Source organism: Lolium perenne, chromosome 4, assembly GCF_019359855.2.
Source record: "Lolium perenne isolate Kyuss_39 chromosome 4, Kyuss_2.0, whole genome shotgun sequence".
In the NCBI taxonomy this organism is placed as follows: Eukaryota; Viridiplantae; Streptophyta; class Magnoliopsida; order Poales; family Poaceae; genus Lolium; species Lolium perenne.
In genome coordinates, this window is record NC_067247.2 from 243,433,617 (window position 1) to 243,452,656 (window position 19,040).

The 19,040-nt window shown below is 43.8% G+C and overlaps 1 protein-coding gene, 1 long non-coding RNA gene and 1 pseudogene across 2 annotated transcripts; all 3 read right to left on the minus strand.

The window, feature by feature from the left end:
• Positions 1-1,297: 1,297 nt before the first annotated feature.
• Positions 1,298-2,136, minus strand: LOC127329989 (egg cell-secreted protein 1.4-like). The gene has a single exon (XM_051356366.2). It carries the CDS (start codon positions 1,970-1,972, stop codon positions 1,490-1,492), a length of 483 nt encoding a protein of 160 aa, XP_051212326.1. The 5' UTR covers positions 1,973-2,136; the 3' UTR covers positions 1,298-1,489.
• A 1,865-nt stretch (positions 2,137-4,001) lies between these two features.
• LOC127332434 (probable nucleoredoxin 1-2) lies at positions 4,002-7,897 on the minus strand (annotated as a pseudogene).
• A 924-nt stretch (positions 7,898-8,821) lies between these two features.
• On the minus strand, positions 8,822-12,787 carry LOC139830619 (uncharacterized). Its single transcript, XR_011743447.1, has 4 exons — positions 12,384-12,787; positions 11,927-12,034; positions 11,787-11,854; positions 8,822-10,562 (listed from the first exon to the last, which is right to left on the minus strand). It is a non-coding gene; the product is annotated as an uncharacterized lncRNA (long non-coding RNA).
• Positions 12,788-19,040: the final 6,253 nt, after the last annotated feature.

Here is a 19,040-nt window from a genome sequence, read left to right on the forward strand (position 1 = left end):
CTTGTCTTGGAGGCCATACAAGCCCCTGGCCGGTCTTTTCTTAATGCAAGACACTAATCCTAGGCTAACTAGCTCATGTATTTATCAGTTATTGGCTCAGTTTGCTTCATGTCGCCCAGGCTACATAGGCTGTGATGGGCCGTAACGCTGCCTTATAAGCATTTTGGCCTATGCTTCATTTCGTCTCACGCTCCGCCACTGCTTGTAGGGATGGGTAAAACCATGGCTACAAGATATAAAAATCGTCGCTCCATGCTGATTTTGCTGTAATGGGAAAATGTTGGGAAGTATGGCCAAGTACCAAAGGAGATGGACTATGTAGCTAACTAAAGTGCGGGCCAGGAAACTTGTAGGACCATACCGTCAGGGAAATAATTGATGCCCAACAAAGTAACAAAATCATTACCCAGTAGCTAAAACTGCACAGTTCAAACACACGGTAAACATCAAACAGCTAAAAGGATAGTCTCAGCTAGCGGGTCTTTCATAAAACTTACAACTTTAATTAATTATAGCGTCTACCATTTCTAATGCTACATGATTTTCTTTATGCAGCCTTGTAAGAAATGTTGCACTCATATGCCTTTTATAAAGGAGGTATCGAGTGCACCAATTGATGCATGCAACCAAATTATACAAACACATGATTAGATACAATAATAGTCTTTATTAAAAAAATGATACAACTAAAGTCTTGAACCTCGTACGTGGCAAGTGCATGCTTTACTAGGTGCCGCGTTCGGGCGACACTACTTGGTGGGCCGCATGTGCTGCAACCGGCTTCACGTGTTGATGATGGTAACATTCATCGAGCTCGGCGTGGCTAACTTAAGGCCCCCCACACGACACAAGATGAAATGTTCTCGGTGTGGTTTGCCAGCGCGGAACAATGCATATTGGTTTTAGATGAACCACGAGGTTTCGGTGACGAGAAATTGGGGATAGTTCGAGGAAGAAGAAAGAGTACCATGAAGTCAAGATATGCGCGGCCACATGGAACCTCCTTTTCTTCGATAAATACTGCTTTACTGTATATCTTAATAAGATTCAATCATTACACCCGGCATATGCACAATAAAGATGCACACAACCCTAGAACTCACAAAAACAAGAAAAAGGGCAAAATAAGAGGGGTCTAAATTGATGTGGAAATAGAGGCCTTATATTATTTCCTCACCACTTCATCGATTCAAACAAGACATTGTGCATAACTGTGATTTCGCATTTAGAGGGCCACGGCTTTGATACTTTGATCCACAAATTAACAAAAGGGATCACTGTCTGAGTGATTAGTAATTAAGAACACTATTAGTCAACTGAGCTTTCGTAAAGCAAATCAAGCAAACAAGTGCATGCAAGCCGGTTTATTTCTGAAGTCCGCGTAAGCGTATTACATTGCGCGCGTAGCAGAAATACGCTGGATAGGAATTTGTTCGTGGATGTGTTCACACGCGTGCATGAAGCACATACGTGTGCCTGTCTACATGTCTCAACGTGCCTGCGCTGGCGCCGGCGCTGTGGGCGGTACCGACGGAGTGGCCGGCGGGGCGTGAGCGCCGCCCACCTCGGCATCGCAGAATCCGCGGAGGATGCCGGCCTCCTCGGCCGTGAAGCCGACCGAGGCGAGCATCGTGGGCCAGCAGTGACGCGTGATGGTGCGGATGACGAGGCAGCAGTCACGGCCGAGGAAGGAGTCGCCGCTGAGGAAGAAGAGCACGATCTCGTTCGTGCACGACCGCAGCTCCGTCACCGCGCTCCAGCACTCCATCATCCAGCCGACGGCGCCGTCCGCAGGTTGCTGAACGGAACCTTCGAGGCCGGCGAAGGCGGCGTTGAGACGGGCGACGAGGGGCGCCGGCGCTGGCGCCACGGCTTCAAGGCCTGAGACGCCGCCGACGGCAGCGAAGAGTATGGCGAGAAGGACTGCGAGCTTCGCTACGGGTGCCATCTTGTCGAAGTACGTACGAGACATGGGGAGACGGGAGTTTGAAGCTAGGCCGTGTAGATGCTGCTTGCAGATGGCAGTGTTGTGCTTATATATTGGTAGGGTGATCTGATCTGCGCGGGAAGCTGAAGCGGAGCAGACGTACGTTTCCGGAAGGCGGGGAGAATGGAAGGCCCGCGGACAGACTTTGCATCCACCGCCGGTAGTGGTGGCCTGGTGGGGGTGCGCGTAATTATGGGAGGCAAGAGGACTGCTGGTAGCGAAGGGATGCTGACTCTGCTAAATACTCTGTTTTCTACCATGCATCCGCGCAGTGTGCAAACATGAGCGCTTATAACACACACACACGACTATAGTCGTCGATCAAAAGGTAGATGAACATGTCGGTAAAAGTTGCCGCCTTGTTTGCAACTGAAGTTTATTTACTAGTTGCAACACAACTTGTAACTCAAATGCATGAATCACGATATAAATATAACGGTTTACAGATTTTTGAGGTTACTACAGCCTGTCCCTCCCGTGTCGCCCCCGTGTGGCGGCCGAGGGGGGGGGGGGGGACCCTACCGCGCCACCGCCGCTTCCCCCCTCTTCCCCTCCCCTCCCTCACCGCCGCCAGGGGCGCGGTCCGGCAAAGGCTGGCCGGCGTCGGCGGTGGCGGGGAATTCTTCGTCATCTCGCGCGCGGGGGTTGGGCACGGGTAGCCTTCCTTGGGCCAGGGCGCGGCCCTATCGTTGGGGACCTCGATGGCGGCGCCTGCCCTCGGCTCGGCGACGGCATGACGGACGAGGAGGCGGTGGTGTGCCGTGCCGGCAGCGGAGGGAGGGGTGGGGGCGGGCTGCAAGGGGAAACCCTAGGTCCCCTTCTCCTCGCCTCTCAGCTGCCGGCGGTGGAGGGCTGGCTTTCGGCTGCGGCGGTGCCCAGGCGTGTGCGGTGTCTCCGGACTACGCGTTCTGCTTGGTGTCTCCGGCGGCAACCATGGCCAAGACGGCAGTCCTAGGGTCTCTCTTGGGCGAAGATGAAGACCTGTCGGATGCGTGCCCTTCATGATCTGGCCGGAGTGTTGAGTTCCGGAAGGCGCCGCTGGCGAATGTAACAATGCTTCTATTGCCTGGAGTTTGCTGGGTTGGTGGTATTTGGTCATGTGTACCCATGCTTTTATCCGGCCGTTAGGTTCTGGAGGGAGCTACGCGAAGGTCTTTTCTGTGTTGACACCAAGTGACAACTGATCCATGATGAAGTTAGAAGAAGAGAATATCATGAAGGCCGGATTGGATGACTAGCTAATAGAGGTTCAAATCTTTGCGTTGTTGAGGGACTTGCTTGGTATTCCGGACTTCGCAGCAGTAGTATGAAAGTGGAGACGGCAGCACATGTGAAGTTCAGAGTTCTACCTTTCAGGATGAAAATTCAAGGTCTGGCCTTAACTGGTTGTGACCTTGATGAAAACATTGTTTGAGAGCCGAGACTATCTTGAGGGTGAAAAAATTAAGATCTTTGATCGGATGACGACAGCACTGTTTCTTTCTTGAAGCCATCGCATTTGAAGAGTTTGAATTTCAGGTATTATCTTGGTGGTGGATGTATTAGGGCAGTGCGTTGTTGTAAAGTTGTGTGCATCCGTAATATTATTAGAATATTGCGTTGTTGCAGAGGCTGTGTGTAATTGGTATCTTTTGATACTAATATAACGGTTTACAAATCGACTAAAAACTAAGTTAGTTATCAGCTATAGGTATTTTTGCTGCGTTATATAAGTATTTTTGCACGGAACCACAACATAAAGAACCGGTTAGGGCAGCTGACAGCATTTTTCGGTCCTAATTGATACCCAGCTTTTTTTTTTTAGGGGAATTGATACCCAGCTGAGGTGCTCCTCCGGCGTCGGGCTGAAACAAAAGAACGTCTGCTTTGCAGAAACCCGCCGCACAGCTGCAGAAAAGCCGTCGCTGGTTATACATGCCCCAACTGAAAGGGGCGAGGCAGGCAAAATGCAATGCAAAATTGTACGAACTATGCACAGATCATAACAACCACAGTTTCCACTTCGCAACTGAAGTACCGAGAAAGATGAAGCCATTTCATTCAACACTCTGAAATCATATTTAGACGGTTTTGCTCACATGTGTCACCGGGATAAAATAACCTCCAGGCAAAACCATCGGATGCAAGATTTATTACCACACCACACATCACATGATTCAGATACGCTTCATCTGGCAAGGGAAACCACAACTCTAGGCCTTTCTGCAGACGTCTCCTTGGCAAACGTACCCAGCTGGGGCAGCATCAGCAGCATCCTGCCCCTTCTCTTCCTCTCCCTTCTTGTCCTCACCCAGCGCACACGAAGTGTGCAGATCGAAGTCGCATTCTGCGCAAGCATAGGACCAAGAGGTGCCCGTCTCGTCGCATCCGTCACAGCCGTATGGCCTGGGGCGGCGCGTCAGCACAAGCTCATGCTCGTGCAGCTCATGCTTCAGCTTCTCAGGCCACGCCTTCGCCATCTCTTCGATCTTCTTCTCCAGCTCCTGAAGCCTCTCCTCAGTGAACGGGAATGCCTCCGCACCGTGGACCGCTATTGGAGCTTTCGCATCTGTGTTGACTGTCTTCCCATCAGGACCAATGGCGACGAGAGAAGGGATCCCACGGATTTTGAACATCTTTGACAGGTATGCCTTCCTTTCATCTCCCAGGGGAAGGGCGAGCCATGGCATGCCAGAGAAGAAGTCATCGAAGGAGTCCTGGTCCCTGTCGCTGGAGACAAAGACGATCTCAAAATCACTGTTCTTCTCCTTAATCTTGTTGTATACATCCACAAGTGTCGGCAGGAAGGCCCTGCATGGTCCACACCATTTGGCTGAAAAGTAAAGGAGGACAGTCTTCCCAGCAAGTTCTGATACAGGAACCTGACAAAACACAGTACAAAGTATATTTCAATTTCTCATACATCACAAACTTAGATAACACATCGTAAGTGCAGTTTTTTTTTTTTTGCATAACATCTCTCAGCTAAACAAGTAGCATGATTGTAGGAACAGGTGAAATAACTACCATACGCTCATTTGTCAGTATAAATCGCTCTCTATCAGTACCATAAGTTGGAAAAGGCTGAACAAGAGTTCAGACATCATTTCTCCAAAGAAAAAAGAGTTCAGACATCATTTCTCCAAAAAAAAAAAGAGTTCAGACATAATTTCCTTTTGGTGTTGGGCCCTGCAATATAGATTATCCATTCTAATTTGTGCATGTAATTCTAGGCTAGTCCTTCAATTTGTCCTTTTTGTACGGCTCATGCAGCACACATGTTATGGCATGTGGTACATCTATGGTTTTTTATTTCTTTTGGTTTAAAACCATCTAGGATTGTTTTTTTAGTAGACTAACTGAGATGAACAAACTAGAAAGGGCTGTGTGAGAAACTAGTTGCAACAAACTGTATTTAATTTACTAGTGCTAACTATAAAATGTAGGATCTTGGTAAAGATGATATGCGTCTAAATATCCACCTTTATGTTTTACGACTCTAACATAAATAAGCAGCGAAGGAAAATAGGACGATGAAAAATGTTAATTAACCTAACAAAATTGCTCTTCAAATTGTGCTACATCAACATTTAGATCGACATGGTCAATCTACTCCGATGATATCTTCTAAGATACAAAAAAATTGCTGCATCTTACTTAGAACACAAATAGGCCTGATCCATTCTTGCCAACCAAAAGGGATTCGGATCTATGAAATCAAGCATATGTAAGACATACCGTTGCTCCATCTTTCCCGATGACAAAGTCTAAATCACCAGCAACCAAAAGGGACTCCAGCGTCTGTGACGCTGCTTTAGCTTTTGCCTTCTCAGCGAGAATTGCCAGCTTCTCTGCATTGAAGGGGAACCCCTCCCATGCATCCATACCATGCTCATCAATTATGTCCGCAATATTGTTGTTCAGTGTCTTCCCATCAGGGCCAATCAGCACAACTGTAGGGAGATCACTAAGCTCAAAGTAACTGACCAGCTTCTGACACTTCTTGTCGCCCTGAGGAATAGCAAGCCAAGGCATGCTAGAGAAGCTCTCAGTAAATGATGCCTCGTCACTGTCTAGTGATATAGCTACAACTTCAAACTTCTCCCCCATTTCTTTGAGCTTCCCATATAACTTGGCAAACACTGTGGTGAAGTCCTCAACTGGACCATATCCGCTCACTACGAAGCACAAACCAACATACTTTCCCTCAAGATCAGAGATGGGTACCTGGGTACAAGTAATGTCAACATAGCAGATAAGAATGTCTGGATCTGTAAAAACGTGAATGCACGATAAAGATTTTTTGTCGATCAGTTACCTTGTCCCCCTTGTTTGAAATTACATAGTCGCGCTCCGGTGTACCAAGCACGCTATGGATAGTTTGATTATCCTTAGCTGCCTTTTCTTGTTCTTTCAATTCACTGATCCTCTCGGGCGTAAAAGGATAAGCTTCTATGCCATATTCACTCACAAACTCGACTCCATCCCCAGTAAGAACTTCCCCAGTTTTTGCATCAAGGATAACGAGGTGTGGAATGCCCCTGACCTCAAACCTCCCATCAAGACCTTTACGGCCTTCAGAGTCAGAGAAAGGGACTGCCAGCCACGGCATCTTTGCGAAGTAGGCGTTGAATGCCTCCTCATCCTGATCGCCTGAAACGAAAACCACCTCAAAGCTCTTGCCATGTGAGGCAAGTTCTTTGTATGCTTCAATAAGCTTTGGCGTGAACCGCCTGCATGGTGGGCACCATGAGGCCGAGAAGTATGAGGGCCACGATGCCTCCCTCAATGCTGCTGATCTTGACCTGAAGGATGACAAAAGAGGACAGGTGCAGAGCACTTCAGGTTCAGCTACTACAGACTAGTCCGTGTAAACAAGTTGCTCTCATCCAAATCATGTAACTGTATCTGATCTCTGCTCTTTTTGAGAAATTTACAGAATATGATGCACGCTGTCTAATGATTTAACCTTCTAATATGCACGAAGGTTAAAAACAGGTAGGCCGTTTTCATCCACTTGGGAGGTAACCTTTCTCATATGCATGTACGGGGAGTTATGGTAGCGAGATTGCTAACTATCAGTCACAGGACAAAGACAGATTGAACTATACTATTTCTGGAAGACAGATCATTTACTTATGCACCAAGTATTATGTATCCAGGAAATGCATGCTGCTCCCTCCATCCCAAAATGTAAGGTGCATTTCAATTCATTAAGAAAAAAGGCTTCAACCAGAAAACTGCTCTCCAGATATGTGGTTTACATGACGCAAAATTGATGCCACTAGACTTGTATTACAAGTTACCTAGTACTTACAATTGCAATTTTACATCACGTAAATAAACCACAAAAGACATATTAATCTAGTAATCGTTGGTGAGACCCTTTTCTTAAGGAATTAAAAATACACCGGCCCAACAGCAAAAAGTTGACCACAGTGCAAATCATGTACTAGCACCGATATCAGCGCAGACATAATCAATTGGCCTCGATCAGGCCAAATCGTCACATCCTATTTGTACTCTACAGCACTAGCTGTTGATAAACACAGCTGGAACTCTAAATCCACCGATTCAAGCGGAATAAACAAGGGAGGCGCCAGGTAAGCGCGCACGCCGGCCAGCATCAGAGCCGTACCTCGCGAAATCGTGGAGACGCACTAGGTTGGGAGAGGGAGGGAGGGAGGAAAGGGGCTGACCTGCTCGCCGGAGTTGCGGACGAGGTAATCCCGCTCGCCGGCGGCGAGGATGGGCCCGACGCCGCCGCCAGTGGTGGGTGCCGCCGCCATCGGGCGCCTTCGCTGGAGGGGGAGGAAGGGAGCGGGGGCGGAGTGGACTAGAAGGGACTAGAAGCGGAGGAGCGTGGAGACGGAGCGGGTGGAGGTCGTGATTTATTCCCGTTCGGTTTAGAGGAGAGAGGTTTAGGTGGGGAAGATGGGGGTTAATGGTCGGGTTTATATAGCGAGCGGCGCAATAGACGGTGGTGGTCTCCGTGTAGTCTAGTTGGCGTCATGTCCGTCCACGGATGCCACAAGTGCTGATGCTTTCTTAGCATGGAAGCTTGGAAATCACGCGGTTCCTTCCTGCAATAATACTCCGTACTAGACCATGCGCGTCTTGCCGTGCCGTTCTCTGCTAAATGCGTTTAGGTTTTATCTTTAGGCTATTCTTTTGTTGGGGCGTATATATATTATCATTTTTGGTTCACTGGAAATTCTGAACCTATGCCATGAGTTGAACGAAAAATAAAATTTAGACTATAATATCTTGCTAAAAGGGGAAAAACACGTTCAAATAGAATTTTGCAGGCAAGTAACAGTCTTGGGAACTGGATGAACCATTCTGAACCTCAACGCCACATCTTCGCCAAGTCTTGATTGCACCTAAAGAGATGTTTTCTTTTTCATTTGTGTTGCATTCCATAAATAAAAATACTGAAGAATCGTCATGCAACTTACATTAGTCTCCTTGTCTTCCGGCTCTTATTCTTAGAATCATCTCCCACCGGCTCTAACTGTCGTATAGTTTGTAGTAACAATAGTAGCATGTGTACTTTCAGTACCTCAGTGTCAACTGTCAAGCAAGTAGCTACATTTTCTGGCACCTGAGGTAGCACCAACCACATACATATATAACAACATTTTGGTTCAATCAAACAAGCAAATAGATTGATATGTACACTGTTACACTCACATCCGTGCAGTCTGAACCTCTAAGTCAGAGTGCAAAATATAACAGGTTACTTATCTTATCTAGGATTTTGAATTTGTAATATGAATATTGAGCCTAAATTGGATGAATGCATTTACAATTTTGTGAAAAAAAAATGAATTTTTTTTCAGTATGTCCGTTGTTGGTTAGTAAAAAAAGGTAGGTGCATAACGTTATGGCGCGGCATAATCTGTCTTAAGGCTGGATTAATTTCTGCTCTATAAGTAACGCGCTGATGGAATGTTCATGTTGATGCAGCTGTTAAGTTGGGTGTTTATTGACCCTGTGCAAGATCATCCGTCGAGGCACATAGACCAGCTGGAAGGCCTACAGGTTTAGTGTTGTCAGTGTATGAATCGGTCGTGACAAACTGTAGTAGTAATTCAGATATGAAACGTTAAGGGGTTAGCTTTACCACTCTTTGACCCTGCAGTCTTGTGCTATTAGGATGATTACTACAAAGGCACAATTGCATCAATCACAACATTAGCTATGGAATATTGACAGTAAGTCTCGATCTTAAGCAACGAATACGCTTCTATTGTAACTGATACTTGCAGTATTAGCAATCGAGTGAGTAGATATTAATTGTTCTTTGTTCTAGTTTTATTTGTGTTAATTACAGAAAGTACCTTTCATTTCCATTTTGCGTCTCTTTTGGTGCCTAATATGTACTATTATCCAAATGCAGTTTCCTAATAAAGCTTTTGTCTTATGGTTGTGTGTGTTTTTAGAAAACCATAAAACACCATCCTCACAAGGGCATTTTAATGCGTACAAAAAATTGCTTTGGAAAAGATTAAAGTGTAATAACTTATAAAAGATCAAAATACATGGGGTAGCAATCCTTTTTTATTATATTTCATTGTTCTGACATATGATATACTATTTTTTGGGTCAGTGTACAATTATAACTAAAGATCTAGTAAATACTAATCGAAGCCAGAACCGAAAACGAACGGTTTGGTCGCAGTTTTCTTATTCTTAGAATTCTGGTTTGACCTCTTCATACATGATAACATGTTCATTCTAATCTCTCAGATGTGATATTTCTATTCCACTTTTTCAAGTTACATCCAATTTTACAGAATGGCCATCTGAAATATCTAAATTCTAACTGAAGCTACAAATGTCACAACTTTTTTATTCTTATAATTCTGTTTTCAAGTGCTCTTTATATAGGAAAACCCTATGTTATTTTACGGGGTCAATGTTTGGGTGGCGTCTATGTTTGGCTGCCAATACTGATTGGCAAGATGCATCGACTAAATGTGCCACACATTAAATTGTGTGGCATAATTGGTCAGTTTTCCATCCGATTAAGGTGCATTCAGATAGGTGTCTAGTCACATACTATTTGTGTGATTTAGTAGATTAGATTGGAAGGTAACATCTCTGCCACACGGACTAAACTATAAAAAATGGCATACAGAAAGTGGCAAAACCGAAAAAATTATGTATATGTATCCTGTCCCAGATACACTCCACCGTTCCTCCATTCCATAAAAAATGAAGATTATGTTTCTGCATGAGTCCTCTAGGCTGTAAATAATTGAGGTCAATTTCTGGTTGCAACCAAATTCAGTTGCTATTTCCTTTTGAATATACATGGTAACATTACAAATGTTTTGCTTTGAATATGAACATTTCAAATATTCAAACAGATAATTTTAAAAGCATGTGTATAGCTATCTATACAAGATTTTACCCAAAAAATGGATAGATAATTACCGCTGGCACAAAGACATAAGATCATCGATGGTTGGAACAGCGGTGTGCCGACTCTCTTCATCCAAGATGCGTAATGTGTGCCACTGGCAAAGGCATATCACATGCCGTTTGACAGCCACGAAATCATAAGCACTTGGTGGATCGAAAATAAAACCTGGAGCAGTTGGATGTTAGAGGTATGTTATTACTTGATGCAACCAGCTAAGCAACTTCATTTTTCTGTAAATATTTCAATTGTATTCACCATCAGCATGTCCTAATTAGAAGCACTAGCCATCAACCCGTACGATGCACGCGGGGGCTATCGATATATTGAAGTTATATTGGTTTAATAAACTATTAGAAGCAACCCTACGGGTTCAAAATTTGTAGAAATTTAAGGATCATATGGAAACTGATTAGGTAGAAAACAATTAATCTATAGAACATGAATGCATATTTCAAATTACAACAACGCATGAATATTTTAAATTAACTTTGAATTACTGTACTAATATGGAAAAAGCTAAAACCTCCAGGAAAGATTTTATTTGCAACTCCATGAAATTGTTATTCATACATTGTCATTTGTATCAACCACAAATTATTTAAGCACAATGATAATGACATAATTCAAATAGTAGGATACAAAAAAAATGAGCGGATTAACTTTCCAGAACAGAAATCGCTAAAAAATATTTATGTATCTTCAGGTCAAAATTTATCAGCAAGAGAATAATTCTTCGTCCAATACAAATACCACCATTCGTAGGACTGAAAAGATAATGAAAGGACCAACTCCTAGAATGAATACTGGTACCAACTTTATATGTATATATTGCACTGCGAAACTCTTTCCAACAGCGTGCAAGAGAATATTTCTCTACCAAAAAGCAACAAAATATTCCGCTTATAGTATTGTATCAGGTCTTTAAATAAGATTTCCTTCTGTACATAGGACATTTTGAACCATGAAAAATATTGTAGCTGAGAAAGATGAGATACTGAAATTGGAAAGCATTGCGCACTGGCTGGTTTGTTAAGTTCTACTACCAGTCTGTGGTGTAAAGATTTTTGAAGAAAAAATTTGTCATGAAATTATACCAACAAAATATCTCTATAAATGTAGGAAATGGCGAGTCAAAATTCTACGAATTTAACCTCTGGTTTTCCTTTATATGGTGTACCATAGTGCTCTGCCAAAAAATAAAATGCAGAAAAAAACAGTGCAACGGGATATTGAAGTTTTTCTGGATAATTTGCAACTAAATGTACAGAAAAATCATGTGGGGAGAGGAAATCAATTGAAATATACAACACGTCTATTTACCTAGTATTGTATATAAAACGAAAATGTAGGGTTGAATTCCTTCTGTCCCTAAAATATGGGTGGTCTCACCTTTACCAGATCGTGTCAGCCCATGGAGAAGACAACGCTTGCTTGGTTGCCAACACTGGAGAAAATTGCTGCACAAATCATGTGACGTGAATATAGTGTAATAAAACTACTTCCATTGCAGCTATGGAGAATCGATATACCTGGCGGCAGCCATGGAGAAGCGCAGCCGCAAAATATACGTAACGTGATGGAGATGCTGTGGGGGCAAACGCTGCTTCTTTATCATGCACTGACCTAATCAATTGGATCTAAACCAGGGATTAGATGGATGCTAAAATCAAGTTTTATTAGCAGACCATGGAGAAAGCGCATAAATCGATCTGGAGGCATGCACACATGGCTAGATTAAACTCATGCATCCCATCCAGATCGGGAGGAGGCAACACTAAACACAGCAATGGGGCAAACCAACCAGCTGCTAAATTTTAATCACCATTTGCAGTTCACGACTTGGAAGATTAAACAATTGAAAATGATGAGATAGCTTTGTGAGATAGACGGTCAGTATTATTGCTTCCATATTCAGGACGTCAATGTTCGACTCAATCAAAGGGAGTGAGATCGGGAGGAAGAAGGGGCAAATTGCAGCTTCCTCACCTCAAATTGCAGCTTCTTCATCAGCTCCTCTAGCCTCGGCGTGGGGGCTCGCCCGTGACCAGCAGGGGCGGATCTAGGATGGTGAACCCATGGGTAAGTAGGGGAATGACGATGATGAGGCGTCGTTGCTCCTCCTGGTCTTAGACGACCGCGACTCGGAGGGGAGGACCTCATCGGCAGGAATGGGCGCTGGGAGGGTCGCCATGGGGATGGGATTGAGCCATCGAGGCATCAGTGGGGAAGCTGTGGGAGGGGGCGGGTGGTAGAGAAAGAGGAAAAGAAAGGGACATAGGGGTCGCCGGGGCGGCGGCTAGGGCGCTGCTCCTCCTGGTCCTGGACGGCCGCGAAGCCCCCATCAAAACCATCACGAACCGACCCACCGGCCACCGCCTCGGGACGACAGGTACGGGGGCGACCAAAATACGATCTCTACTACGACCGCATCCTTCCCTTCCGTATCAGGAGCAGTAGGGCCCGCGAAACAGACATGCTAAGCAACCAGGAGCGCCGGCAACCCTGGGAGCTTAGTGCTCTTTAGGGATTTGTTAGTTGCGATAATAATAATAATTATACATTAATAATATTGTTTAGGACAGTACTACTTTAGTAATTGTGCTGGGTTCCAACCCACCAGCAGCAGCACACCGAGGTACAACGACTCAATCAGAAAACTAACGTCACCAAAATTCCTCTAAATCATTTCCACCAACCCATTAATTTTGTATTCACCAAAGCAATACTTTGATCAATGATTGCTTTACTACAAGTCTACAACACAGGCTTCGTGATACATAGCATTAAAATCATAAGTCGATTTTTCGATGCAAATTTAGTGCAATGACATCGATTTTCCCCAAAACTTTTGATGCGTAGGTAAATCGTTTTAAAGATCAAAATATAATACTCCTTTGAAATGAGGTTTAGTTTGCCAAAACATCTTAGATTAGCAAACAGGGATAAACGTCACAGAGGTAGGTTGCCGTATGTTTTTTTGCATCCCGTGGAGCTTTGTTTTCTTGAGATCTATGTATGACATCATATACATTACATAAGCTTTCATCGTGTGTGCTTGCGTCAGCCCATCTTAAACATGACACGCAGCATAAAGTGTCGTAATCCCTCCGATACAAATTACTTTGTAGTAATTGAGTGAATCTAGACAGATTCTAAATACACACTTTTGCCTAAATCTACAGTAAATAATTTGTAATTTGGATCCAAGGGACTAGCTTCTCTATAAATTTATCAAATCAACACATTAAAGCAAACTTGTTCGATAAAATCATCCTTCCTATCCAAAATAAGTATCGGTGACTTAGTATAAAATTTGTACTAAATTGTTATAAAATCTGCAACACTTATATTATCGATAAAAGGGAATGCTAAAGTCTTTAAAAAGGACAACCCGTGTCCATACGAAGCCGCCAGTGTCTTGTTTTGATTGCAGCATCTAGGCCACGCATGGGCTAATCGAGTCCGTGGGGTTCACACTCGCGAACACATATTTTAATCTAACAACGCATAGCAGTCACTAATCGACAACTCAAACAGGTCACCAACTAAACACTTTCTCGCTTACGCGCACAGGTCTATCCTGACAGCGTTTATTTGTATAAAAAATGTGCTATATACAATGTAAGAGAATTTTAACATGAATAAGAAAGTGGTGGTGGAAACGTCGAGAATGGAAGTTATCAATGCAACCGGAAAGACAAGTTTACCCGCTTTCTTCATTTCTGGAAAACCTTGTTCAGGATGTCCTGTATGGGGCCCACGCCCAAGCCTGCTATCATTGCTTCAGCTAGATATACTAGATGACCCGCGCAATGACGGAGGCTAACCAGGTTTCGCTTATTTTAGTACCGAAGGTTGGAGCAGAGTTCTTCCATTGAGTATAGTAGTATCCGACGTGCGTGTTGTCGCATTGCTCGACGACCCTTGTACTTTCATGTGGGTAATGCTCTCGATATCTCTTTCACTTTCCTTTGCGTAATCCACTTGCTATCACGGGAATATTATGGTTAAGTGGCTGCGATTTCTTATTTCATCACTTGCACATTTGTCTTTCATCGCAATGTTTAAGTGTACCTATGCACGGCGTTTTAATAACTTTCAAATAATACCCGTTGCGCTATCGCGCAAATGGCGGAGGCTAACCATAGGGTTTGGCTTATTTTAGTACCGAGGGTTGGAGCAGAGCTCTTGCATCGAGTACAATAGTATCCGACAGGGTGTGTTACCGTGTTGCTCATCGTAACCGTTGGTTTATTTCAATACTGGAGGCTCGGGAGCGTGTAGCTCTTTCGATGGCCGTCCCATGGTGAGCTATAGTAGTATTCAGCGTGTTTCGTTGGAGGAAACGCCCTCGACGGCCCTTGTACTCTCATTTGGGTAATGCTCTCGATGTCTCTTCCACTTTCCTTTGAGCAATGCAGTTGCCATCACCGGAAAGCGGCTGCGATTTCTTATTTCATTACTTGCACATTTGTCTCTCATCGCAATGTTTAAGTGTACCTATGCACGGCGTTTTAATAAGTTTGAAATAATTTCTAGGAATAGACGCCGCTTTAATAAGTTGCCCAACTAATAAGTTGCCCACATACTCTCAGAAAAAAAATTCGCTTACGCGCACGCAGTTTGGTGTCACTATTCGCTCCCTCTAGACAGATAATGGTTCCGAGTTCCTCAACAAGACTGTTGATAATCTCCTCACCACCCACGGCACCGTCCTGCGACTATTATGCCCATGCACTTGCCAGCAGAACGGTAAAGCTGAGCGTGCCATTCGTACCATTAATGATACTATGTGCACCATTATGTTCCAGGCTCACATTCCAGCTCCTCTCTGGGCCGACGCTCTGGCTACTGCCACATACCTGCTTAATCGTTGTCCTAGTACAACCATAAAGTCCCAGGTTCCGTACACATGCCTCCACGGTCGTCCTCCCTCATATATTGATCTTCGTGTCTTCGGTTGTCTTTGTTATCCTAAAATCGCGTCCACAGCTCCACATAATCTTAGTGCTCGTTCCATGGCATGTGTCTTTCTTGGGTATCCCTCTAACCATCGGAGTTACCTCTGCTTTAACCCTGTCACTGGAAGAATACTCGTCTCGCGACATGTTATCTTCGATGAGAAGGTTTTTCCTGTTCAGCATGCAGCTTCGTCATCCGCGCTTGCGCCCCCTGCGCCGCGCGGACTCGACGACCTCTTCGGCATGCCGCCCGTGCCGCCAACACGAGCTCTTGCACCGGCCCCGTGATACGTCCAAAACGTATCTACTTTCCCGAAAACTTTTGCTATTGTTTTGCCTCTAATTTATGTATTTTGGATACAACTAACACGGACTAACGCTGTTTTCAGCAGAATTGCCCTAGTGTCTCGTTTTTGTGCAGAAACTCAACTTTCAGGAAAATCGCCGGGATTAATTCCAATGGGCCTATTTTCACATAACATTGACGGAGCCAGAAGACCAGAAGGAGGGGGTGATGACCCACAAGTATAGGGGGTGTATCGTAGTATTTTCGATAAGTAAGAATGTCGATCCCAATGAGGAGCAGAAGGTGTTGACAAGCAGTTTCGATGAAGGATTCACTGTAAATGCTCACAGACAAGTATTCAGGGGGTTTTGATGTAGCAGATGAATAAAGTACGAGTAAGTAAAATGCGAGAGTAACAATTGCAGCGAGTGGCCCAATCCTTTTTAGCACAAAGGACAAGCCGGTTTGTTTACTTATAATGACCAAACGTTCTTGAGGACACACGGGAATTTAGTCTAGTGCTTTCGCTTCATACAAATTGATTAATCTTCATTGTTTTGATAAGTGTTGTGTGGGTGAACCTATGCTAATGCACCGCCCTTCCTAGGACTAATACATACTTGTGATTATACCCCTTGCAAGCATCCGCAACTACAAGAAAGTAATTAAGATAAATCTAACCACAGCCTTAAACTCTGAGATCCTGCTATCCTTCTTGCATCGATATACCAACGGGGGTTTAGGTTTCTGTCACTCCGGCAACCCCGCAATTAGCAAACGAGTGCAAGATGTATTCCCCTAGGCCCATAAAGGTGAAGTATCATGTAGTCGACGTTCACATGACACCACTAGAAGAATAACACCACAACTTAAATATCATAACATTGAATATTACTCAACCATAATTCACTACTAACATTTAGACTTCACCCATGTCCTCAAGAACTAAACGAACTACTCACGAGACATCATATGGAACATGATCGGAGGTGATATGATGATGAATAACAATCTGAATATAAACCTTGGTTCAATGGTTTCACTCAATAGCATCGTTAACAAGTAGAAATCAATACCGGGAGAGTTTCCCCTATCAAACAATCAAGATCCAACCCAAATCGTTACAGCGGTGACGAGGTGCAGCGGTGGAGACGGCGGTGATGATGATGGAGATGATGGTGATGGTGATGGAGATGATGTCCAGCTTGATGACGGTGACGATGGCGTCGATTTCCCCCTCCGGGAGGGAATTTCCCCGGCGGATCTCAGCCTGCCGGAGAGCTCTTTTCTCTCTGGTGTTTTCCGCCCCGCAGAGGCGGCTGTGACTCTTCGCGACTATCCCCTGGAGCTTAGGTTTTCGGGACGAAGATGTACGCGAAGGAGAGGAGGCCAGAGGGGGCTGTGGGCCCCCCTCCTCACAAGGCGGCGCGGCCAGGCCTTGGCCCGCGCCGGCCTATGAGGTGGGCCAATGGCGGCCCTCCTCGGCTCCCCCTTCTGGCTCCCTTCGTCTTCTGGAAAAATAGGATTTTTCATATAATTTCCGTCAATTGTTGATCTTCCGAAATATTGCATTCTGACGGCGCTTTTTCCAGCAGAATCCTGACTCCGGTGCGCGATCCTCCAATAATCATGAAACATGTAAAATAGATGAAATAACATAAGTATCATCTCCAAATATGAAATATATCAATGAATAACAGTAAATTATGATATAAAATAGTGATGCAAAATGGACGTATCAACTCCCCCCAAGCTTAGACTTCACTTGTCCCCAAGCGAAACTGAACTCGGTAAACAAGACCACATGTTTATGGAGTGAAGAGTCGATAAATAAAATACGGACAAGAAGCATCATATTCATTCACACAAGACATTCTAGTGAACAACTTCCTCATATAATTCAACTTGAAACAAGTATAAGGTTATCACGAATAAAGGTGCATAAGAAATCATAATTGGTGATGGCAAACTTCGTTCTTGGTCAGAGAACAATTAACAGGTTATACTTATCTATCGAGCAGTGCTCTCATGTTAAAGTTTATATGGCACAACTTGCATACTCAATCATAATAATCTCCTCATAATCATTGATAACTTTCAAAGCTATATTCATTCGGATAAAACTTGTACTAAACAAGGAAAAACAAAAGACATGATGAAGTAAATCACAATATAGATGGTTTGATCACAACAACTCAAATGTTTGCTTGAGATGGAGGGAAATAGGTTTACTGACTCAACATAAAGTAAAAGACAGGCCCTTCGCAGAGGGAAGCAGTGATTAAATCATGTGCTAGAGCTTTTTCAGTTTTGAAATCATATAAAGAGCATAAAAGTAAAGTTTTGAGAGGTGTTTGTTGTTGTCAACGACTGGTAGCGGGTACTCTAACCCCCTTGCCAGACAAACTCTCGAAGAGCGGCTCCCATAAAGTTTTATTTTAGGTTGGCACTCCTCCCAACCTTTGCTTTCACAAACCATGGCTAACCGAATCCTCGGGTGCCTACCAACAATCTCATACCACGAAGGAGTGTCTTTTTATTTTAGTTTTGTTTAGATGACACTCCTCCCCTCCTTTGCTTTCTCAAGCCATGGCTAACCGAATCCTTGGGTGCCTTCCAACAATCACATACCATGGAGGAGTGTCTATTTGCAAAATTATGAAGGTTAATTAATCGGGGCTGGGAACCCCATTGCCAGCTCTTTTTGCAAAATTATTGGATAAGTGGATGAAGCCACTAGTCCATTGGTGAAAGTTGCCCAACAAGATTGAAAGATAAAACACCACATACTTCCTCATGAGCTATAAAACATTGACACAAATAAGAGATAGTAAATTTTGAATTGTTTAAAGGTAGCACACGAAATATTTACTTGGAATGGCAGGAAATACCATGTAGTAGGTAATTATGGTGGACACAAATGGCATAGGTTTGGGTTAAGGTTTGGATGCACGAGAAGCATTCCCTCTCGGTACAGGTTTTTGGCTAGCAAGGTTGATTAGCAAGCATAAGAGTTGAGGGAAACAAACAAATATACATGTGATAGAAACAATCATGCATCTTCCTTGTAAGCACAAACAATTTTAACTCCAGAATAATAAGCTTGAGAGCTAACAAGAAATAAAGACAATGAAACAACATATCTACATGTATTTCTCTTTTCTACTTAAACCTCAAAGTGTTGTTGCTATTGACCAATGCTAAGTTTGCCAAAACCAAATAAATTTATTCAATGCTCCCAAAGTGATACCAATACTAATAACAAGATCAATCATATAATAGAAATTGCAAACTAAAATAAGATGTGCAATATGTAAATGATAAAACTTCTCATTAATATTCCATAATGATGACTCACACCAAGGGATACATAGACAACCAACTAAAGGAGAGATA